At 37.1% G+C, this 26,078-nt stretch overlaps 1 protein-coding gene across 2 annotated transcripts in view; it reads left to right on the top strand.

The window, feature by feature from the left end:
• Window positions 1-26,078, top strand: part of plxna4 (plexin A4) — a 289,182-nt gene that overhangs the window by 133,997 nt on the left and 129,107 nt on the right. For both annotated transcript variants that reach the window (XM_066705129.1, XM_066705130.1), the window contains exon 4: window positions 11,046-11,177. In XM_066705129.1, coding sequence (XP_066561226.1) covers window positions 11,046-11,177 — 132 coding nt within the window. The remainder of the gene's footprint in view (window positions 1-11,045; window positions 11,178-26,078) is intronic.

Raw genomic sequence — 26,078 nt, 5'->3', positions numbered from 1 at the left:
GTTTTGCTGCTGTTATTTACTCTGTGTCATGCTATTTAACTGCCTTATTGTCCACTTAGGTTTCTGCATTACATTCCTTCATTTATTCCTGCTGACAGATTTCATAATTTCCCATCCCCTCATCACTCCCCTGTCGAACTGAAATTGATTGGATTAAGTTTCTCATTGTACATGCAGATTCTTGTCATCTCCAATCTGCCGTCCACCAGCCTTTGACAACAAGTCCCCTTTAGTATGAGTTTTCAATCAGAGGGCGCTGAGAGGAAATGTTATACCAGCTCACGAGTATAACAGTATATCTCCTGCACATGGCAGTGTTTGGGGACTAAGGTGGCACTGCTGAAACTAAATCTGTCTGCTGCAGCCCAGGCAAAGAAATCCCACCAGATGCAAGCATCAGGATGCAATATTTAGGCCATAACATGGACCTGAAATGTTTTTTTGTTGTTGTTATCATTTTCGTCATTGTCATATATTTGATCCAAACATGTAGTAGTACGGTGTATGAGCTCTGCAAAGAGAGTAAAGGAACATGGAATATGGAATATGGAAAGCACGGCTTTTTGGAGGATAAAATATCACAGCAGAAATAGACCATGAGTCAAGATGCTGCCCCCTGCCAAGTGTGTTGTCTTAGATGGTAATAGCCAGGTATAAAGCCTAGCAGTAATTGGTTTTTCTCTTATTTTGCTGAAGTGGATGATATTATGCAGCTACGTAACATTATATTGTTTATCAGTTAAACACCTTTTCAGGGTGGATCTGTCTAGTTGTCTGAAAGGATTCCTTGTCATTTAATTAAAAAAAAAAAATATATATATATATATATATATATATATATATATATATATATATATATATATTCTGAAAACTGTCAGTAACTATACTGTAAACTATGCATCAGTAACATTTTTTGCAGTTTTACTTATTTTAATAAGAACAAACACCACATTGTATGTATTGAAATTATGTGTTTGATGGAAGATTCCAACATCATTTTGGAAAAACATTACTTTTGGACTCAACATGATTGAACTGTTTCAATGCATGCATCTGTAAGACAGTGAGACTTGACCTTAAGAGACGACAAGATTCTTGAAAAGTATTTCTTCCTTTCAGAACCTTCTTGCTGAAACACACCACAGATTGACAATATATACTCTTAGGCAAGACGCAATACATCTTTAATCAATAATTTAGTATTAAAAATATATATATCAGTGCATCTTTTACTTGCATCCTGTAGCTCACTTTATTTTAAATGTAACAGGAAGAGATATGCTAAGCTCAATGGACTAATAAGAGGCCAGTTTGGTCAGAAGTGGGTATTGGACCACAATCAGTCATGCACTATGAGGAAACAACAGCGTTTCTGTCATTGGCCAGGTTTCAAGTGATTTGTTCCATAGCTAAGGAGCTAAGGCACCACAGAGCTCCAAAGTAAAAATCTTCAATGCAAGAATTCAATCTAATTATCTTAGCAAACCTGTGCTGATGACAGGCACTGTTTTCACCATTGTTCAAACCTTGTTTCAGTGCAAACACGGAGCACTGCAGCATTGTAAGAACATCCCTCACTAGAGAGCAAGCCACATCAGATTGTGTTTAGCTGTGCTGATGTGTAGTCTGGATCTCGGCATTGCCTTTTCGCATGTATATCAGTATCACAAGAGAAGCTCATAGGTTGCTTGTACTGCAGTAGTCTTCACTACCATACTGAAAGTCCCTTAAGGGGAGGGAGCGCATTTCCAAGTGCTTCTGTCTGTGTGCCACGTAGCAAACAGGCCGCAGATTCTTTCAGGTATGGTAACCAATGAAATCGCTTTCATTATTGTGTTTTGGAAGATAATTAAAGCCATTAATCAACCAGAAATACAAAAAAAAAAATTCCCTGATAATGTCAGTGTGCGTATATCCTAGTTTAATTTGGCACTGTGTGCTCATCATTATTTTACCCAGATACTCAGGCATTGTTAACAATACTGTACTGTGATGATGCATATTAAAATGCAGGAATGCTACTGGGATTTTATCTTATCCATTATATAAATCTATACAGCAAGAATGTTTGCCTTCCCCCGTGTTGTTTCTAATTGTCACATATTTTGAATTCGGCACACATTTTAATTATAAAAGCACAAGCCTGAGTATAAGGGCTCCATTGGAAACTGTTCATTAAAAGCTGACATTTAACATAACGAATGACCTCAAGCTGAAGAATATAGAACAAAAAGTTGTCTATTTGTGTGGGTGTATGTGCTGGTGTGTTTGTTCTGTCCTCAAGTTACAGATACAGCAGGTCTTCCTAAAAGATATTCTCTATAATCCAAAATCTTGATTAAAACAAAAGAACATAACAAAGGTTACAAATGAGTGAAAGCAGGTCAGCCTACCTTCCGAAATGATTTCCAGACAGTTTATTGATCCGGTGACCTAATCAAGATCCATTATGATGGGTCCAACTGAATCAGCTTCCACTACCTGGCTAAGTAGCTTGTTTTAAAAGATATATTTCATATATCAGTACAGTGTATTGAACAATGTTTATTAAACTAAATGAATCGCTTGCTTCATGTACTTATCATTCTAGATACTTTGAACTTCTTGTGACATGTTATCTTCTAGTCAAGCTTTCTTTGATTAGCTTGTGTGGTTGTGTGGTATAACTGGTTTTGAATGCCTGTTTGATTTCAGCAGCAGTTTCCTGTCCAATGACCACACAACCTCTGAAGTCAGTTTGGTTGTCTGGCATCTTTAGTTACATCTAGGTTCAATACACATCTCAAAAGCTATAAGCGTTAAATGAGTATAGTTTAAGGAACAATATGAATAAAACAAAATGAATCACCAGATGATATTGTTTAAAATGAATGGTGTGAATACCTGCAACTACAACTGTATGTTTTTTATCACTAGAATAATGTGAATAGCTGTACCTGTAGATACTGACAATATTGTAATAAAAACTATACAGATTTGGCATTCAAAATGTTAACAAATGGTCTTCATTTTTGCTTTCTGCAGGGAGGGGAAAAAAGTATGTTTCACTATTAAGTTGTATCTGTTACGGATAAATTAGCTTAATTTGGAAATTACACTGCTGTGTTGTTCATTCCCTCTGTCTCATTGTGCATTGTAATGAGAAATGTGTTAGTGGTGACAGTGAAAACGCAGTTTTAATTGACTGAAACTGCTGTAGTATGTAGGCAAAAATATGTTCTCCTGGGGGATTTTGAAAACAAGCATTGAGAACTGTCTACAAATGGCAGCCTGAGGAACGAAAACTTCAGTGCCAAACATACTAAAACACGTTTGTTTTTTCTTCAGAAATGTACAGCATTACAGAATATTTTTTTTCCTTAAATAGGAATGTCCAGGACACATCTCTGGTCATTTGGGAAACACCATTACTAAACCTGGTAACAGGAAAGCTAAATTTTTCCTCCCTTGGCTCTTAACTAAGTAATGATCGTATGATTTGCTGTTTTGTTTTGCTGTAGCCTAAAGTGGAGAATAATTACCCAAAGAGCCACAGGATACACTTGTGAAGGGATATGCTTTGAAAATTAGCCGTACATTCTCCTTCAAGTACCCAAGTGCACTTTTGCCACAAATACTCTGGCATATCCATCTCTACTAGTATTGAAATATGAACATAATATCTTCCTCTATAACTTAATGTTATTGTGCATGGTTCCTAGGGAAATGTAATGCCAAAAAGGAAAAAAAAAAAAAAAAATACTGTCCCCATTGTTTTATTTGACCCACTTGCTGAGAGTTTGTGAGAATTTCCATTTAAAACACACAACCCAGAGGCTTGTGGGGTGAATGAAAATCGTATCACAGCCTTCAGAAGGGAGTGGGTCCGCATTGCTCATTCAGACCAGGGTCTCTGGCAAAACAGAGTTAATCCAGTAAACCCTGAAGCTGCCTGAAATCCTGGGCTGTTTAGATGAAGCTTGGTGCAAATAACAAAAGATCCTTGGCCTTTAGTTACACACCACTCAGGTGTTTTCAGGCAAGTAAGACTGATATGAGGGCAGCTTGACGGCGAAAGGAGGGAGCTTTGGCATTGGGGGGCTGAAGCATTCTGGGTAGCCTTCTGGATAACTGTCCCCTTTTATAAGAAGCAATATTGGAGAGATAAGTCCTTTTTTGCTTAAGGATAAACCTAGATTATCTGGCTATATGAACCCGGTGGATGCTTTCTATCAGATAATAACTTCTAAATAGGTCATCTTTGCTTCAGAGTCCCAGTGGCAAGCTTGTGAAGGAGTTGAATTGCATTAACCTTTGTGTTGGATCGCGCTGTCTATTTCCTGTCTTCTCCTGGCCCCTTGATACCTGTCTGTTTCTCTGCCCTGGCATGCACTGGCTTTGCCCTTGCACTCTCTCCCCCTCGTCCCAGGGGCTGCCGGGGAAGTGGTAGAGCTAATTGGCCGTTCCCTTGTGTGTTCGCGTGTGCATCAGGTTGAAAGTTTTCATGGTTTTACTCAGTGGGGAGGCGAGACAGATTGGCATAACTGGCCTATCATGGCAGTGCATGGAAAAGGCACGTCTGTAAAACATGCAAAATACTCTGTGAGGAAACCATCTTCATCTGCTGCACAACCACGCTGTTTATTTAATTTGGAGCTGAACCAGTTGCATTAAACACTTCAGGGCCAGGTCACAGGATTCTGAATTTGGGTATTGATGGAATAGCATATGTAAATATTTTTCCACTGTTAGTATATGGGGGTGAGGGGTGTTGGGGAACAAGTATGACTTTCTATTTCTGCTGTTGCTCAAACCTGTGTTAATGGGACATTGACACTTAATGACTTCCAACAGTTTTAATCAAGCCATCTCAATTAGAGTTTTTGTAAGTGAATGAAACCCCAGCTAAAATAGTGGTAACTTTGTGACTGAATCAAAGGTAATACATTATCTCCAAAAATGTCAACATGTTATTGTGCTCAGCTCTATTAGTTCCCATTGGATTCAACTTAAATTAATATTTAAGTAGATAGGAAGCATGTAATTAAATTGTTAGCTTGTTATGGCACGGGCAGCAGTAAGTGGAGTATTTATTTTCTCCGCAGCGCATTAGGAGATCGACACAAGGCACATTTTTATGATCACTGCTCTACGGCGTGAGTCATAATCAAAACCTAAAATAACAGAAATCATGCTCTGGTCTTGGATACAGGGTTTCTGTAATTAAAAGTAAAATGTCAATTGGTATCTTTGCAGTTGGTGGATTAATAAATCCATTAAGTGTGTATGTATACATGACTGATAGTATTTCTTTGTGTATTTATACTGGTTTGTGTTCCATATTGGGCAGATTTCCGGCTGTGTGGACGGGCAGTCTGCTCTCTCAATATGTAGCCCCTTCCAAATGAGGTGTTTAGAACACATATCTCGGAAATCAAATTTCCGATGTGGCACACCTAACTGCCTTGTCAGTACTGATGTCAGTCACTTACCCGTTCTTCCAGTCTCTGTCATCATCGGAGTCGTGAAGCAAGGGATTTCTGTCTTTCTCAACTGGTTAGTTCAACCTCACTGAGTTTGCCTCGGAGGAAACCAACAGGGCAGCTTGACGTGTGATGGGCAACAGATACCCTGCATCAAGAAGTATTAGTTTTGCAGTAACATCATTGTTAATAAGCCTTAGATTTCATTTGGACAAGCGCTTTGGCAGGTAAGATGATAGTATAGTGTGGTAGTTGAATTGACTCGCTTTGGTTCACTCCTGGCAGCACATTTGTAAATATGGTTCATGTAGGGCCTACATGTTCCTTGAAGCCTATTGACTCCTGCTCTAAGTGTAGATACAAACCCCTTTTACACTGCATATTATAAATTGACTAATAATATCACAAGACCGAGATCTGTACATTTAACTTTGGGCTTATTTCGCAGTACGCTTGCTGTCGAAATCAATAGCTACATAGTTTATCTAAAATCAATGGACAAGTGCAGGTAGATCATAATAATGCCCTGACTTTAGGCGGCGTCATTTGTCTCTGCACATGGAAAGGGTGTCGATAGTGCTTTTAAACAGCCTGGGATTATACATGCACGCAGAGAAATACAGATACTGGAGAACTGATAAGCCTCCGTTAGGAGAGTTTACCACAGTGAATTTACATGGTAATTTGCCAGTTAGCCCTGGGCTTTCCCAGAGTTTAACCATGCATTCACGCCACTTAACCATGCTTTCCCACAGTTTGTATCACAGTGCACTAAACCTCTCCACACTCTATTATGATCTCACTCTGCCTCTGTTCACTTTACAGTGGTTTTACCATGTTATACATGACAGTAAACATTTATATGGTCTGTTATATATATATCCGTTTCCCCTTTATTGTTATTTCAGCTTCCCCACAGTCACTACAGGATATGTTGTTGGTAAACCAGGAGATGGCACTCCTCCAGCTGGCCTCGAAATTGGTGCCTCCAGTGTTGTGAGAGAGGTCACTGTGCTCGTGACGGTGCTGTCTTTCACATGAGATGTTAAACAAATGTGCTGATTTGTAGAGCCGTAGCCCCGAGCTCAGTGCTCTGACTAAATTCCAGAGATTTTCCCATGTAGGTGTATTGGATAAGTAATTTCTAATTTGCATCTTAGCTGGTAGGTAAGCGATCTACTGTTCACATTAACTGGAGGCAGTGCTTGTTTGCACTGTTTTTTCTACCTGCTTAGACTTTTCCGATTGCGTCAGGATCAAGCACTGGGGACACATCACTGCACTTTGGATGCCTCATAAAGCCTCATAATTTAAACAGCAGAAGAATTTAAGTTTTCACGCCTCTCACCCTTAAGAACCCAACAGTATGAATTCTGTAAGCTCCTAAAATGCAAAAAACAAACTACATTTAGAATGTGTTATATTTGCGTTTCAAATTTTTGAAGTCTGTTGCCTATTTCCCTATCAACATCTGGAAATTTGACATGAATAAAACAAGTTATTAGGGTGAACCACTTTAGAAGGAAAATGTGCACTGGTAGGGACTGGTAGTCTGGTAGATTTCCACTCTTATTATGTTTTATTTATTCTTTTTTTCTGAAATTTCTACCATATCAATAATAATAACTGTTGCCAATCATAATACTATAGAACAGAAATTTGGATTTACCTTTGGACTAATTGTTCCATATCCATTAATTAAATGAGATACAGAGAGTAATGCATTATTATATTTAACAAAAGTATTCCCCCTTTCTGTCAGTCTCGGTATTAGTATTAGACTGATTCATAACTGTGTGTTAATGGTCAAACACATAGGCATACTGATTTTCAATATGAGAAAATAATTGGCTTCTGTGATCTCTGCCAGGCTCAGCGCAGGAAATGGAGTAGATTCTATTTATGTTTGACTAAGCTGTCACCACATGAAGAAAAGGCACATGTGGTTTTCACACTGGATTCATTGCCTCCATCACACCTTCTGTTTTCTGTGACCTACATACAGTTTAATGACAATAGTATACAATTAGCTAACAAAAGTATTCTAAAGGTCAAACACCATGATTAGTCCACTGTTGGGGAATAATTAATGGAGAAGGCAAGACTCTAACAACTGTGCAGCAAATGCTTTTGCAGAAAAAATGTGTGATTACATTGGTATAGTCTGTACTATCTGGATTTATCAATACAAATTTTAGTAGCTGTGTGGGACCTTAACTGCAGAACTACACTATTATCATATACAGAAACAACCAACTATTGAGACTAGGTGCTAGACCAAATCTGTGACCCACCCAGGAATTGCAAATTATACAGTGGTAACCAGTCACACTCAGATAGCAGAAAGTGTCTTCTAACAATAATAAGACCACAATATGGCACAGATTAATACTTTGCGATTCAAGGTAGGTTGAGGTTTGATGCAAGGTTTAGTGCATGCTGTTACTGAAATATGCTAAGCCCCTTCAATTCAATAAGCAGTTGTTTTTGAAGGGGGTGGGTGTCTTTGGAAAACACACAACTTATTTTATAAAAGGTATTTCATTGAACACGATTATAATTTTTTCCTCCAGTGGAACAAAATTGAGCCTGAGTAACATACAGGCTTCAGACTGTATGTAGTAAAAACTACATACAGCTGACTTAAAAGTACCCTGCTTAGTCCTTTGATGCAGTTACTCTTGTTTTCAGGAAACCCTGGCATAAATATATGGATCAGCTGCTCTATGAAACCCTTCCATGGTAACATGTTACATATTTGCTGTGGGTTATCAATTGAACAGATCAAAACAGACCCACTGCGGGAGATTAAGAACCAAGGTGGCCTGCATAGGTGCATAGGGGATTCTTATCATTATTGCTGCCTTTTAGGTGGCTAAATATGAATCTGGTATCTTGCATACGAACATAAAACCACGCTGTCTGATAGTGTTCGAATGTATGTTAATTAAGAAGATTATTTCAAGCAAAGCCCCTGAATACACTCTTTACTGTAAATAATGACTTGCTACTGGGAGAGGATTTCACATTGTTAGATCCTCAAACGAAGCAAGCAGACCAGTATAATATCCTAATACACAAATAGGCAGCTGCCAGGAAATTCATTTGGCAGCCAGGCTCTGTGATGTATTCTAGTTTTCTTTTTTTTTTCTCTTCTCTCCTCTCTCCCTCTCTATCTTTTTTTTTTTTTTTTTGCACTGGCCCAGCAGTGCTGAAGGATTACGGTAGATTTTTATGTATTATCACTTGTATGCGTCTTTTTTTTTCTGCCTCAAACCAACTGATTATGTGTATAAACAAGAACACAAATAAAAATGTCAAGGTTAATAAAAGGAAGGAGAAAATAACATAGTTGGTTTTGCTATGGCTAAGTGTGGCCACTAGGGGGATCTAAAATGGGAACATACTGCACAATAACAAGGTTACAGTACAAATACCCACATTAAACCATCTGATACCAGATTTGCATTTACAAATGGGCTTTTTTCTTATCTTTAATATAAAAAAATAACTGTCATATATATGTATATATGCTGTTTATTGATTTGCAACAAGCACTATGTTTTCTTAATACAATCTCACCTACTTTCACCTACACATATAGGTCCAAAAATAAGACCCCATTTAAATGAAGGTGACTTTTTCTTTTTTGTATTATAGAAACTTAATCCATTAACCATCTATGTTTTATATTTTCTGTATTATTAAGATAAAAATAAGCACTGCCTTTAGCTATGGTGGGTAATATGCAGACCAAGTATGGACACTGTTAACTCCTGTACTAATGCCACTGGGAATTTAATATTAAAACCAAAGACTTAGTAGGAGTTAATACCTATACCATGAGGTATGGGAACAAACTAAATAATAATGAATACACTTACAACTGTAATCCTTGCAGGAATAAAAGAAGCCTGACGTTTAGTAATCTGACAGGTTTGTGGTAATAAAAGGGATATGCTGCATGGGTTTCCATTTGTATACAAATTGGAAAAATCTCTCTCAATTAAAATCGAGGGTGCAGGTTACATTTTACAGGCTTGGGCAACTGTCAATATTTCTCCTCTCATGAGAAGAGAGCCCATGCTTGGCTGTAAAATATTGTCCTTGAACAAGTTCATAGACGATACGCAGATAGATAGTTAATGAAGCCTGGATTTACAGGCTCTAAAATAATCCCCTTTATCAGAGGGAAGCGGAAAATAAAACGTGTATCCATAGTTTATAAATATACAGTCACAACACTATTGGGTGCTGTATTGCAGTCAGCGAGGAGTTAAAAAAAAAAACTACAACAAACACCCTTATCAGATTTCAGGCTTAATCTCTAAGAACATGTAGAGACCCATTTATGATAATAGATGTTGTGTTTCCATATGTAATTTGTTTAGTGGAGTTGTAATATTCTTAACCGTGTAGAACACTTGCCTGGAATCCCCAGTGGCCCTGGATTTTGCCTGCTTAGGTTGCGCGGTTCAGTATTAAGTTCACAAAGCCCGTCTCGACTCTGCATAGCTGCCTGTTATGAATCTAATTTCACTGTCATAGATACTGCTAAATGTATATGGCATGTTGTAACAGAATACCTCACAAATTACTTATCTGATTAGGGAGATAAGATAACGAGTGTTGAATGAGGCCTGGTCTTGCATAGCATTTTTCTTCCTCCCCTTTCCTTTTTGCTTTCCACACTGCTCTTTGAAAGTACTTTTTTGTTTCAGTGCTTTGATAGTGTTACACTCTGAGATTCAGATCTCCAACCGGCAGTGGGTCTCATTGTGAACTCGTGCCATTACCTGAGATGCATCAGAAGCAAAAAGCTTCATTATAACACAAAGCTGGATCATTTCTGAGCCTCTTGCCTTACTGAACAAGATCTTCACCTGATAATCTCACAGAGCAGGTTCTTTAAGACCCGTGTTGTGATGCATACAGAATGCAGAAAATACGGGATGTTTTGTTCAAGGAAAGGAATTAAAATCGGAATAAATTGCCTATATTGAAATGAGACTTATCTGTCTAAAACGTGTCGTAAATATTCTATTATTTTCCATAAGAAATGTTGCCCAGAGATAGTGCATTACCTTTTAGATGTCTGCTTCAAAATGTGAATCCGTTTTTATTCAAGTTAATTAAGCTCTGGAAAGCTTGTATTCGTGTGGGCATTTGGGCATTACAGCTGGCAAAATAACACGGGTTAGGAGCTGAAATATAATTTCAGTACAGAGTTTGAATTGGCCATTAGGGCACTGTGCCCAGAGGCTACTTTGGTACGGTGCAACACTAGAACACGAAAAAAGACCTCCGAACAGATGTTTACTCATCGGAGTTGTGTTCATTACAGGAATTTATCTGAACCTGTCCTGGAAATTAAAAACGGACGGGCTAGAGCAGGAATTCTGCTTTGGGGATTGTATCTAATATTGTTCAATGCATGTAGTCGTCTTGAGGATCAAATATGTTTTGTGCTACTAAGGTGAAGCGTTTTCACTATAATGGAACCAGTTACATGCAACACAGAAATAGATGTCTAATTTGAGCCATAATCTCATTTTTTTCCCTTTTTTTTCTTTTTAATAACAGATCAGAGTGGATGGTCCTTCCCATGATGCCTTGCAGTACGAGACAGTTCAAGTGGTGGAAAATGGTCCAATTTTGCGGGATATGGCCTTTTCAGCTGATCATCACTACCTGTATATAATGTCTGAAAAGCAGGTGAGTCATTCACTGTGTGATAATCACACAAATTACCTTTTATTTTTTTGATGGATAAATATATCAAGACCATTAGTCGGGGCTATATCACTTGTTGCAATTGCTATCACGTAGTAGGCTTTTGCACCAGGAAAAAAGAAAATCTTGAACACATCAAGGTTATAAAAGGTAGCTCAAACCAGTGGCACTTTGCATATTAAGCACAAACTGCTCTTAGGACTAAATCTCAGCTAAAATGGAGAAGCCTTTGTGTTTGTCTAATTGTTTTAGATACCTCACCATCTTTTCTCAAAGGAGTTTATACCAGAGCTGGCGGTCCTGAACATGTGAAAGGAAAACACTGCAACCGTCAGTCACAGATAGTAATTTTGGCGATTGTTGTATGAATCTGTTTAAGAATTCGGATGTCTGCCTCATCTTTTGTCTTTCATTTACACCAAATCGTGTTTGTTGCGGTTCGTTCTTCTCTTTTTCCAGTACTGTACTCTTGAGTGGGTAGGCAGCAATAGCAGACGAGCCTTTTCTGTTGCATTACAGCCCCACTGATCTCTGGAGCTGTAGTGTATACTCCTGGGTGGTCTGGCCAAAGGACATTAACTGTATTTTGTGTGGTTTCAAATAGCTCCTCTAATAGATGGATTGACAAGTATGCTGTGCTGCATTCTAGCTTCAGTGTATACACTTTCTTCAAGCTTGTTAAAAGCAAAGAGGCAAAGACAAAGATCGTAATAAGATTGCAGGGCTTGTCAAGGAATACATTCTGAGCAACATGTTACATTGTTACATATATGCATGCCCAAATAACTGTTTGTTAATGGCATGCTAAGTGTTGGATCAATTCATTGAAATTACATATGAAATTAAGCATGGCAGACTCTGTTACAACACATCCGGCAGTAGTGGTGGTAAGCAATAATCTTGATGTTTAAAAATAATACATTTTCCTTTAACACATCGACACACTTCTAAAATGAGATCAGACTTCCTACAATCTGTACCGAAGTGTCAGGGAGACAGATTTAACAGACTTGTCAAAGTGCGCACACATTTTGTTGAGTGTGAGCGTGTATGTGTATGTGAGTGTGTGTGAGTGTGTGCCAGTGTGTGTCTTGTTAAGAATGAAACCCAGCTAGCTCCCTCTCCGTGTGACTGTTTTGGTGGGTGCATTCTCTGGGCATGGCATTAGATATCTAAAGGATCTTTGGAGTGGTAATTACACCATGAAGCTGGCAGCTCTATGAGACAGGATTTCATTAACTAGCTCCCTCCCATCACTGTGGTGACAGTGGGCCACTGCTCCCTTCAGCCCAGCTCCTTGTATTTTCAGGGTCAATTCCAGTGCCACCTTAGTTCGGGTCACCAACTATGATTCTCTGGTGCCATTTCACCGCTGCACAGCTGGTTACATTTTTTCTCAGCTGCTGCAAAGGAGTCTGGCATGAAGCATTTTAAAATCGATAGGTAGCGTATCACAAGTTTGAATGTTTAAGATGTGACTCTCTTAATTCAGATATAATTCAGATTTCTATAGAAACAACAATCATCAACATACCACATACTACTACTACTACGTATTATCTATATAGATATTTATACTTGCACATCTTTCATGGAAAACATTAATCTCCTTATTTTGCATTTATGTATTTATGTATGTATTGTGTGTGTGTACATATATATATATATTTTTTTCATCAAAGGTTTCATTTTTTCCAAAAGGTCCAGGGGTTGTAGTGCTGCACACAGTAGACCTCTGATCACAGCCGAGACACAAATTAGACAGGCAGCTGCTGTCTGAACATTTCACTCCCGCTACCCAGGCAGAGCGTCTCTGCTCTTCCCTGGGACGCCCCACTCTCTGGAGGGAGGAGAGGGCAGCACAGCTCGCAGGCCATAATAATCCAATCCCTGGGCTGTCGACAGACGTGATCATTAGTGTCAGTGATGTTGATTGTTATGACCTGCAGATGTGTTTCATGCAGGCTTCACTTTGTAGTACGTTCAAACTGCGGAGACAAGCTGGAATGACTGCAGCATCTCTGTTCTCCCTCGCAGGATGAATTCATTTATTGAAAGTAAAACAACATCACTATTATTATTATTATTATTATTATTATTATTATTATTATTATTAAGAAACATTTTATCTTAATGTAGTATAATTTTGAGGTGAGGTTTACTGTAAAACAAATGTGAATGTGATCGATAGTGAGATTTGTTTGAGGTCAAGTGATAATTGTATGAGAGGGAACGGCTAAACAACCTAGTATTAATTAAGCAAATTAAAAAAGGGACACAGGTTCACTTGGTTTAAATGTCCGTCCTGTATTGTTAACGTCTTATCTTCAGCGGCTTCCTTTGCCAACCTGTTCCTAAATTCAAGGGCATATTGGAGCTGTTTCAGTATCTATGATGAAAAATGTTACACGAGTGATGATAAGCATTAAAAATATAACCCGTGTCAATAGGGTCCTGAGTAATATTTCATCACAACCTGGCCTTGATAAATCCTCTTATTTGCTGCAGTTAATTAAAACACAACAGAGGAGTTTCTCTGCAGATCTGTTTTGTGTGTCTGAATGTGCATAGTAATTTACCTCGTCTCTCCACAGATAATTTATTTTGTCCTGTCAAAGCAGTGAATACTAGATAATAGCATTCTGAGAGGAATAGTTTTCTGAGCCTTTTCCTTCCCCCCCTTTCTACAGAAGTGAAACAGATTTACATCCCCAGAATAGTAACAAAGAGCTCAAGCAGGTTTTATTTTTCATTATTTACACTTCTTCACATAATCCAGGGCTAGAGTCCTTGACTTGTTTATGTATGGTTATCTAAGGAAAGAGTCCCCGAAGAGCATAAAACTGTGCACCCATGTCCAGTCGCTATCAGTTCAAAATGAAGACAAAGTGAACTTTTTTATATCTTGCAGATTCTAAAATGTATTCTCTCAAGGTTAGCACAATTTCTCTCATCTGGGAGGCACTTTGAACATGCTTTAAAGGCCCAGCCATTCATAATGAGATGATAACGTGCTGACCTCTCACATACTCATATTTATCTCAGGGTTTTACATGAATAACTAATTCCCTACCTGAGGTATTTATTGTATGGCAAGAAAAGAAGATGGTTGCTGGTACAGATACTCATAGGCCAAGCAGAACACACTCACACAGACTAATCTCAGTATCCTGCACAACTTTGCTCTTTATCTTTGCTTTGTATTTTGCAGGTAGACCATAATGAATGTTGTTTAAAGATATGCTCTGTCATCACACTTTTTAAGGATGTGTGTCTGGACCACATGTGTAATATGAATCACAGGCCATTGATTATAATTCAGACACAATTGGCTTAATTGCAGCCTGCCCTGAACACTGCATCCTAGCCCACATACCAGCAGTATCAGTACCGGTAGGCTTCATAACATACTGTAAAAGTACAGAGCTCTCTCACATGTAACTCTCCAAGCAGCTAGGATTTTTATCAGCGCTATTTTTTTAATGTATTTTTTAGTGTCCTTTTGAAAATCCTATGTAGTTCTGAATACTTTAATTCCACAAGAGCTAGACACAGAGTCACCACAGTATAGCACACTCCTGTCCTGTCTAGTCCTGTGGTCTACACTACACTGCTGTTTCAGACAGCTGCTCCCTGATTCACAATATCATTAAATTAAAACACTTTTATCCTTTGCCCTTCTCATTGAAAATTCTCCAAATCTATGATAGGCTGTTATTTAAAAAGAGAAAAGAAATTAGCAGTAACATGGTGCAGAGAACTTGTATCAGAGATTTGCTTCCGTTTCTTTTGTAATGAAAAAAGGAGCAAAACATTTTTTTGAGATTTTGTTCTTCTACTAGAATTTCCACACTGTAGCTTTTTAGTGGCTAATGCTGATTTTTTTTTTTTTAATAGTTTATTATTTAAAAAAGAAAACCTGTCAGATTGTGATAAAGCTGAAAGTCAGGCCAGAGTAATAGAATATTTCAGAGGAAGAGAAAGTGTAGTTTATATATTCAGAACGGTAATGTTAAATTATCATTCACATAACACAAATAAATACAGAGAAAAAAATCAAATACAGCAAATAAATACAATAAAAAATTAATGCTCTTGACATATGATGTGTTCTAAAAGAATTGTGTGATCAATAGAAACTTGTCCCTGAGGTGCACTTTAAAAATCTATACATTTATGAATTGTGTAGTGCCTGCTTAATATGCAACTGATATAACTGAGTATTCAGAGTTTTGAATGAAGTTCTATATAATAAATATATAATGTATACATACATTTTGTATGCGGCCACTCAGTTCATTAAATGCAGGCATTTAGTGTTCAGATATGAACAATGAACTTCAACTTGAACAGTTATGTGATATTTATTTGGTGAATGTTTTCTTACATTAAAATACTGGAACAAAATTTCTATTGTTACTTATTTTGATGCAACTTCTGTTAATGTGGACTGCTCTTTGGTTTTATTAGCTGTTCACTTAATATAGTTTCATATTTACTTACATCTTACTACACATATTTGTACTGCTATTTTAAGTGCTGGAACCTGTTTTCATCTTCCGTTTAGACTGTTTTGTACTGATTTCCGTCAATACAGAAATATGCCTCTTTGACAATTCTCTGCCAAGCTCAGTGCAGTTTCATTCTGTGTGTCATAACTCAAAAGCCATTTTTGTGTGTAAATGAAGAAAAGCATGCTCTTTATGGCAGTTTTCAGTGAGAGGAGTTATGGTACACAATCAGCTTATCAGTGAAATACTAAACTATATAAAAGTGCTGGTATGTATTGTTATATAGTTCATATAAATACAAACAAGATTAATTGTTCATGTTAATAATAATCTTCTCTGTTGTCATATAAATATAATAGATGTTTACAATGCCTCAAGATAATTTTACTTTGTTGAGAAATAGCAAAATAGGAGAGAGAAAAACCAATGAATCATTCATGATATAAAATACCTTTAAAAGGAAAAACATAGTGAAACAGGTATCCTTAGTTGATGTTTAGTGCTTTGTTAATGACAATAGTTTGTTTTAATTAATTAAATGGGATAAAATAAGTGTTACACAACATATTGGGGTATGTTGCTGCCCTAATCTGTGCCTTTAATGCAGTGCCTTGCTTTCTTCTGTAAAATAATAATTGTCACTGAATAATTTATCTATCTAACTGTCTGCGTAATATTCTCTGCAAAGATATTACATTTTGTTGAAAATAGTATTACATTGGGTATAATCGTAGGTTATGATTAATTTATGCATCATGACTTTATACAATTTCCTCACAGCCTCCAGCCATCAATCAGCCTGCCTTAGAAGTATGGGGGTTTGATGATTTTATTTTTTTCCAATAAAACAAAATAGTTTTCCATTGGTATTAAAATGGCAATGAAACATGAAAGGCAAAGGTTATAATGTTTTGATATATGTATATAATATATATATATATATAATATATATATATATATATATATATATATATATATATATATAATATATATATATATATAATATATATATATATATATATATATATATATATATATTATATATATATATATTTAGAGAGAGGGAGAGAGAAAAGCTAAGGCAAGTGTAGACATCTTGGGGAGACCTTCATCCAGCAGTGGATTGATATAGGCTGATGGTGATGTATACACTGTGTCAATTATATCTTTTCATAGTTTGTGGAGCATTGATTCTGTCTTGATAAAACTGGGTATTTAGTTATAGTATAGGGAAATTGTGAATCACTGAACAAAGCTGGTTCAAATGAAGGGTGGGAATACATTCTACATACACTACATACACTGTATACATGTATATTTTCACACACAAAGACAGACACACACAGAGTGAGAGAGAGAAAATAGTACTGCCTAACTAAAAATCTGACACGTTGTCATTGTGCATTATGTGTTTCCTCTCTTTTGTACAATTGTGGCCAGTCAGCCCCAAACAAATGAGTTACTTAGTACATTAGCATACAGTAGTGAGTGTACATGTGAAGGCATGTTTATGTTTCGAGCGTGATAAGATTATGCACAGAATCTCAGACCAGCTAGACGGCCGTGATTGGCATTCCCTCCGTATACTCTCAAAAAGCAGCAGAATAACAAAGCAGGTAGAGCTGGCCTGACTGGCAGCCAAGAAGAGTAATAACAATCCTGTTGCTGGCCTCTGTGTGAGTCCTCTAGTTTAATATTAAATTAAAGGTCTTACTGGCAAATGCAGAGACTACTTTTAATATAATAACAGTGTAAGTCTATAGAGCTGAAAAGGAAGCTTAAAAAAAAACACAACCTCCAAAACAAGTGGAACGTGATGGCTGTTAAATGACAAACACCCTACTGTTCCAGGCAAGGGAAACGCACATGATCATCGGTGCGCCCCTATTAGCAGAGCGGCTGCCGTGGCACAGAGTAGCACTTTACATTAACTAGATTAGAGTTGCGTTGGGCGCAGGTTGAGCTTTGGCTCATGCAGGCCCCTGTGGTTCGTGCGCAGTAGTAATGTGGGTATAGGTGAACAGCAAGACAGCAGGGCGACCGAAAGGAGCAGTTGTTTTGGGCAGTTGCATTTCTGACTGTTTGTCTGCGCGTGCCTCAAAATGGCCATTCAGACGTGCCCCCGCTGGGAGCTGAGCAGGGCACTGCTTTGCGCGGAGCCTGTTTGTGTCTCCAGACACTGTCAGCTGTGGAAAAAATAGAGAATTTCTATTTCTCCTTTTTGATTAGTCACTCTTCTGTTGGCAGACCGCAACGTGCCTCCATGCAAGCACTTTGAAATGAAGAACATTTTAAAATTCAGTTCAAAATCTGAAGAAAAGAAGGTTAAAATATAGGCGGAAATATCTGGAAAAACTGAAAAGCCTCCACTCAGGGTCCAAGACTGGGACCTGTAGTCAAGGTTATGTCATTGCTGACCATGACAGGGATTTGTCAGGATGCACGGTTACCTGAATATGGCCCAGGTACAGTGGGCATGAAGTCAACCAGGGGGTCCTTACCTTGCCACACACCAGTAGCCCCTGTGGCATGTCTGGAAGTTATGACCCTGTAGTGCCTTTGTGCTATGTTGAGCACTATATTGAGCGCTATATAAGTTATCCTTACAGTGGCATGGCTCTTTGGTGGGTGCTGTGAGGCTGCAGTGATTATGAATCATTAAGTACTGTAGGTATTTTGAAGTTACTCTCTCATAGGGTGAATGTGCATTGACTTCACCTCTAGGGGGAGAGCCGGAGAAGGGGGAATACATTGGTAAACTGGAAAGTTGTGAAATAAAAACATCATAATTCTATTAGAAAAGAAAAGAACAGAAAATAAAAACATAGTAAACTTGGATATGGGTTTGAAGTGTTGAAAATATGACGTATATATATATATATATACACACACACACACATATGTCGAAGACTGTTGAAGAAATTCCTTATACTAGCAGCTCTATGGCGAGTGAGACATGAAAACCTTGCTAGATAAGAAAGGGTCCCTCGCCTTTCCTTTCTTCTGTTTACCTTCCTGTTAACTCTCTGTCCATACACAGTGTCTGTTTGGCTTTTGATTTTTGTTGTGCCATGAGTAGCTCTGATTGAGATAACTGCTTAGTCATATATTGTTTCTGGCAAATCAGCTGCAGGAAAGTGCAATATTATTTTTTCCTGGCTTCTTTCTCACTCTCCCCCTCTCTTTTTCTCTCTCTAAAAAATCTTAATTCTACTCAATGCTGGCATTAACTCACCACCTTCTGTTCCCAGAATTTTCACATGCTTTTCACATCACCATCAGACACACTCACACAAACACACACCAACACAATGTATTTCATTAGAGGTAATTAATTATGAATGGTAGTCTATAAATAGGACGTCAAATGTAAATTACTTGGTTTCACATAATTTGCAATTCTCAATAAGACAAGGTTTCTCTGCATTCTACCTTCTCTGTTTTCAAAGTTTACAAACCCCACCAGTATAATTTCAGCCTGCTGTATTCATTCTGCCTAGAATATTGGTTGTGAATTGGAATCACCATGCAGGTGTGTGACCCCATCCCACCACCACCCTGATGCAGTTATTCCAGTAGAAGATGCGTGAAATGGGTTTGTTGCTCCTGTTATCTACACCTAAACAGACCATTCTGTCCATTTGTCCATCTGTCCATGAACATTTTATTTTCTGTTTTATGACTGATTTGTTTTGCAACATATTGGTGAATGTGGATTTTGTGGCCCATCACATGAATAGAATACAGTAGAATACAATGAATTCTGAGGGGACTCGCAAGCCATGTATCTTGTCTAGCGTGTTTAATATAAGTGACCTTTAATTTCAATTATAATTGCATGTTTAATGACAATCACTGGGTACAATGAAATCCCCACCTGTCAGTCAGTCTTTATGAAGTCTTCTTATTAGATTATTATAGTGTCCTACTTTGTGCCTGAGGGTAAATATGGGAAAAGACAATACAGATTGTGTTTAATTTACTTTTTGAACAGATTGGCCTGATCAACATTCAAAGATGTATTACCAAATGGTGTGTAAAACAAGGAGAAAATACAAAGGGGGAACAAACCATTAGCTTTGAAAATATGCCAAAACCTATACTTCCTATGCTTATTGCCAGTATCAAACTTTATGAAGGAACAAAAACCAACAATAACTGTTTATTCATTTATTTCTAGCAGAACAGCCTTAGGTTGAATAACACCGCTTTGGCAGATTTAGTTGGGATATGTTTGTGTGCTCTTCTATAACTGAACATCTGAGGCAGAATACAAATCCAGTTAGAAGAGAGGGGCTATGGGTTCAGGAAAGACATAATTTCATTTTCATCTCCGTCCCTGAGGCCTAAAGAGGTCTTGCTCATCCCCCCACTCTGCATTGTTGAATCGGCGTAAAATTCACTTTAAGGACCTCTCAGGGCTGGAAAAGGGCAATATAAATTGTCAAAACCTCCCTTGCTGATGGTTTATCCAGCTTTACCATCACAGAGAATAAAGTTAGCCGTATTTCATGATCTTACATTCCCAGCTTCTAATTTCTCTGCCCTTTATCACAAGGTCTTCGTCTCGTACTTAAACATGTCAGTTCTCCTGTGTCACCCCCTCTCAATGGGTCTGTTTTATTGCAACAATATTAAATTGATCCTACTGATTAGATTGAAAGATTGTAGTTTTATATTACTTTGGCTTTCTGGGCCTCAATATTTCTTTATAAAAAAAAAAAAAAGATTTTAAGTTATGATCACATTATCATTATTATTTGTCGTTTTCTAACCAGTTTGACAATTTAATGATGAGATGATAGAGGTTTATTAGACTTTTATTGTTCGGTATTGTATTGAGCAAAACAAATGAAAATCTGTATAACCTTGTATGGAATATTAAACAATTTGTCGTTTTCAAGAAAAAGTTTTTGAAATCCTAATCTTAGTCATTGTGACTGTTAGTGGGTATTGTACTACAATTTATATCTTCAACATTACAGATTCAAAGTATAGTACTAGTAAGGAATGTTCCAATATGCCATGGTGACATTTCTACCATCAACTGAATTACATTAAACGAATAATACATTTCAATATCCTTCGTACTCTGATGTTCAGTAAACAAAACCCAAGGCAACACAAAAGTCAACAGTACAATGTTGAACCTGGTTTCAGGATAGACGATTTCAAAGCAGTGTAGCAGCATCTTCTAACAAAAAGGTCATTACCTTTTGGAGGGATGTGAGACTAAACTCTAAAAGGTCATTATAGCATTAGCTGGCCTGGCTGTGTTGTTTGCAGAGAGAAGAGCGCTGGCAGAGATATGCGTGCTGCTCTCCAACAGTAAGCGTTGTTCCCAGCTGGACCTGAGTCTTGTTTCCTGAACTTATTTGTTGATTTTTGGTTAAGCAGCCTCTCATGCAAACACAGCTATGAGACGTAGATAAGCAAACGTGTCATGGAAATGTCTGCTGGCAGCAGGAGTGAACACAGACGGGGAAGCACTTCTGCAACCTTAAAGGAAATCCAATATATTTTTTTAACACTTCCCGAATTGAACAACACTTCTGTCACTGTATCCCATTCTGGTCATGTTATTGGTATTTATCACATAAATAACATACCAGGACAAAGAGGAGAAGAAGAAGAAAAATAAAAACTGTAAAAAATGAATACATTATTTATTTCCCAGACCAGATGTTTTGATCATTCGGTTTCCCATATTTTAGATTTGAAGGCTTTGCTGCAGGTACAATGCTGGGGTTTACCCTATCTTAATTACAAATTGGAAGCGCTGAAATAAAGACAAGCTTTCCAGATTACGCTTCATTATAAACATACACATCCTGGGTTATTGAATGCTCCAGGTATTAAAATGAGCTTGAGATGGAGAATGTTTGAATAGGATTGTGTCAGACTTACCCCCTAGCAGGAAAGCTGTTCATTAAGAGGGCCTGAAAGGAACTGAACATTAAGGACAATCTATATTTATCTGAGAATGTAGGACATCCCTTACTTTGGATTAGCAGAGCTCCTCCGAGATATTATTAATCAGCTTCTTTTCCGTAAACCAATCACGGTGGAGGTGGAAAGGGGATTCGTGAACTAAGACCAAAACAAAACGGAACAAACAATCTAAAAGATTGAAGAGCAACAGAAAGGAGAAAAACACAACATTTGTAAATCTGCAGAGCACTTTGCTTAGAGACCTTTATTGACTTGCAACTTTAATATAATCAGTAATACTATATACAAATGCCTAATATACAAAAGTGCCATTTTATTTTACTCATCTGCTGTTTGTCAACTGCCTTCATTATCTTCAAGAGTAAATCCTCTTAGACAGCAGAGAGATGAATGAACAATAATCTAATGGCTTTGTGGGATAATGAGCATCATATTTGCAGTTTTTCCACCCTGACGCTCCTGCAATCCCTGGAACAGCAATTTTGACCAGATTTGTCTTGGCTTTCTCTTTGGCTTGACAAGTTTAATGTTCTTTGGCATACATCTCCACCCCTCCAGGCTACTGGAAGAAGTGTCCAATTTTCATAAGGCTCTGCTGTGAAACAGAACTTTTGTAGAATCATATTTTGTATATATGTGTGTATATATAATTATTATGATTTTTTTTTTTAACTGCTGTGCTCAGTCAGTGGTTGGAATCTACAATAGAACATTAGGCAGAATCTGTATATGACTGAGGTTTTCAATTTAGTGATGCATTTTTAAGCAGCTATTAACATATTTTGTGCTGATGTGGATGAGTTAACCTCCCTCTTTCTCCTTCTCCAGTATCTCTTTCCATTCACTTAAATTCATTTTCATTTAATTCCAAAATAAAACTTTCTTGCACTTAATATGTTGAAAAAACATCCATATCTTTCTGTTTTACCTACTCAAGAGTTTTGCCAGTTTTAAATTCCTTTTAAATTAGATGTAGAAAGGAGCACAGCCTGAAATGAAACCCCACATTAAGGAATAACACTTTGGTTTCCTGTCTTTAATGTCTTGTGTGTGCTGCTTGTGAAATGTCAATATTCACCTGATGCTATCGAGGCCAGTTTCTTCCCCACAAGCTGGCTGTCTGAACATTGTATTGACAGGAAATCTAGAGGAGGCAGGAGGGCACAGAAAATATTAATTTATTGATTACAAATAATAAAAAAACAAACCTATTATAGTGTAGGATTTAGACTACAAACAAACTTGTCTTGATGTTAGGGCTAAGCTGAATGTGTCCTTGAATTGTGTCAAAATTATTCTCAATCCTTGCTGTGCATTTATATCCTAATTAAAGTTTACACCACCTGTAATAAGTGGGAACAATACAAAAACCATACTCAGTACTGATACCAACACCTGCCCCACAGCTTTACTGACTTTACCAATGAAGAGCTATCTTCCATACTTTTAAATGGGGAGATTTGTGTTTAATTCCCTAATTCGTCCCACCCCCTCGCAACTTTTAATTTGATTCTTTCCGCATTCACTCAAAGATTTGGGATGGCATTGATCCTCACAGCAGCTGGTCCCCAGTGAGCAGATACTCGCAAGTAAAACCGCTCAGCATTCATCACTCACGGTTCTGAATGTATCCTTAAAGCAGCGTGTACATCACACAAACGTGTTGTAAGGGAAACATTGCCTCCCTGTTTCAATGATAATAAATTAATGGCAGTGACAGTATGAGTGCTCCCTGGTGGCAGAGAGAGAAATAGAGTGTCATTGTAGGGGAGATTTTCATAAATTACTAATATCATCTTACCTGCAAAAGAGCAGGGCCCAGGAAATATGTTTATGAGGTTTTATTAATGGTTCAAATGGATGTAATTAGAATAAATTTATATTGTAAATGTGTATATATATATATATATATATATATATATATATATATATATATATACTGTATATATATAAAAAAAATATTCCCTTGTTTTTGTTTTCTTCTTTTATTATTACTATACCATTACACAGTAAACACTTACTGCTACTGTTGTATAATTATTACTTGCCTGTCCTTTTATCCCTACAGGTTTGCATCTGCACTTCATAGTGCTGTCTAATGCATAAACATTAGGAGGTATTTCCTGCCCGTCCTCACAAATGGGTGGGAAAACTATTATTCTTAGGCCTGCAATTATTTCAGTGAGATTGACTAACATTAACATCTTATGCAGTGGGAGGACATTAACCTTTTGCACCATCAAACATTAGCTGAAACAGCAGTACAGTCAAAGATGCATAAATTAGTAAATAAATACATACATAATCAATCAATCAATCAATCAATCAATAAAAAGGCTCATATCACTTTTGTTCAGCATTGTAGGTTACAGATATATATTTTTTTAAACTAAGGATGTAGTCATATTAGAAATTGTCTGTGTAATGCCATTATTATAGTGACTTGTTACTGAACTAATCATAAACTTTATTGGAGTACTAAATTAAATGAACTAATAAACTAATATTAATTAAAATAAACTAAGTTAATATTAATGCAATTTTTTTTTTTTTTAATGATAGTTTTGTTACAGCTTTCCATTTTAAATTGTCAAAAAAAAGAAACTTCTGTCAAATGTTTATTAATCGCAGATGGGAGTCCTCAGAGAGAAACTAAAACAAAACACAAACAGAACAGAAATGCAACATCTGGTAACATTTTTAGATTCCAGATAGGATGTGCTTTTATTATATATTTTATAAGTTCACTGCTTCTCCAGGGGATCGTGACTGCATGTAGTTCGGAGAGTGATACTGTTCCACCTTTCCTATCAGGTGTGTGCATGTATGCCACAAAGACGTGATTTATAAAATATTATTTAATGAACAATATATTGAACAGAGAGATATTCATGCAAGAAGGATGAATTTGTTTCAATACAGGAGGAACATATATATTGGCTACTGTAATGCTTAGTAGTGGTAGAATGGAGATGACTTAAATGTTAATTTATATTTACAGAATGCTTATTGTAATGCAGCAGACAGATTTATTTTATTTTTTGACAGAGACATGGAACACAGGATCATTTTACTGAAGCTTTTCGTTGTCATGCTTTGGTGTCAGATCTAGGCCTTTTCTGATGTCCCAGGAAAAGTCATTAAGCTGAAGCTCTCTCCTTTACAACTGCGTCTCAAAGCTGAGTCTACCGTTCCCTTTAGATTCAGTGAGGTGTGATGTGGAATTGAAATCAACAGCAAGTTTAGTGGTGGTTTGGAAACAATTATTCTTGGACTTTCAAACGATCCTGCCTTCCAGTTCTTTTAGATGTTTTCCCTTTTATGTCTCGCGATTTGTTTGCATGCCTTACATTTTCTTCTGAGTCTAACAGTTGTCATCTACAATCTATTACACAACCTTTAGTGCAATTATCCTCACAGAATACTCTGCCTTTGTAAGGGTAATTATGAATGCATTATTATTGTGGTATCTCTTTCCCTGGAACCTGGTTGAATAACTTTTCCAAGGATACAACATGGATTTGGTAATGCAAAGTGTGTTGCTGTTTTGTCAGAGCACCAACGAGAGCTATACTGTAGTACGGAAAGGGTGCAATATAATGCAACACTTCAATATGAAGCATTTTGTCCAGCACAAAAGAAATGAAAACCTTTATGCAATTTAATATAGTGTTTTCCTGCCCCTAATGAAATGTTGTGAGATGAACTTGACATAAATGAAAAGCAGTTTATTATTGGTGTATTATTTCTGTCTATCAGAATATGGTGTTCCCTGATCTATAGCTCTATAGCACATATTGTATTGATGGAAACTCTGCTCCTGATGATGCTCAGAGAAAATTGAGTTCCTGTTGCTTTTCTGCTGCACCAAGCACTCCGATGTTCAGAAGAAAGTGAAGTTGGAGAAGTTAATATTAACTGTGCATGCCATGCAACTTTCAGAAAAAAAAAATATCCCTTGCTTAGCATTTTGAAGCAATATATTCAGGGAGTCAAAAATAGCCTGTGTTAAAATATACTATTGTAAATGTCTTTGGCCCAGTTTTTAGTATTGGTACATTAATCTTCACATACAAGTTTTCTTTTGGTTTGAATAGGCATCTTCAAAGCAGCAGAACAAGAGAGTATTAGGTTGGCACTTTCCTGTAAATATTTTGGAAGAGTAAAAACATCATGTATAGCTGTTTACGGATCCTATTATTCTTTCTTTTCGTTGTTCACTTCCTGATGAACAAACAAATAGGAAAATGTATCCACACTCTGTGAGTTACTATGGCCCAGACCAAATCGAAAGTTTTACCTACCCTGCACATCATGAATCACAAAGTTGTACCCAATTGCTGTTAAGATTTATTGTCAGAAGCCGCTTTTTATTACATGTAAATAAAATCATGATGGGGTTCAAGTTTATGAGTTGCGA

Source organism: Amia ocellicauda, chromosome 5 (assembly GCF_036373705.1).
Source record: "Amia ocellicauda isolate fAmiCal2 chromosome 5, fAmiCal2.hap1, whole genome shotgun sequence".
Taxonomy (NCBI): domain Eukaryota; kingdom Metazoa; phylum Chordata; class Actinopteri; order Amiiformes; family Amiidae; genus Amia; species Amia ocellicauda.
This window is presented reverse-complemented; position numbering and strand designations above follow the sequence as displayed.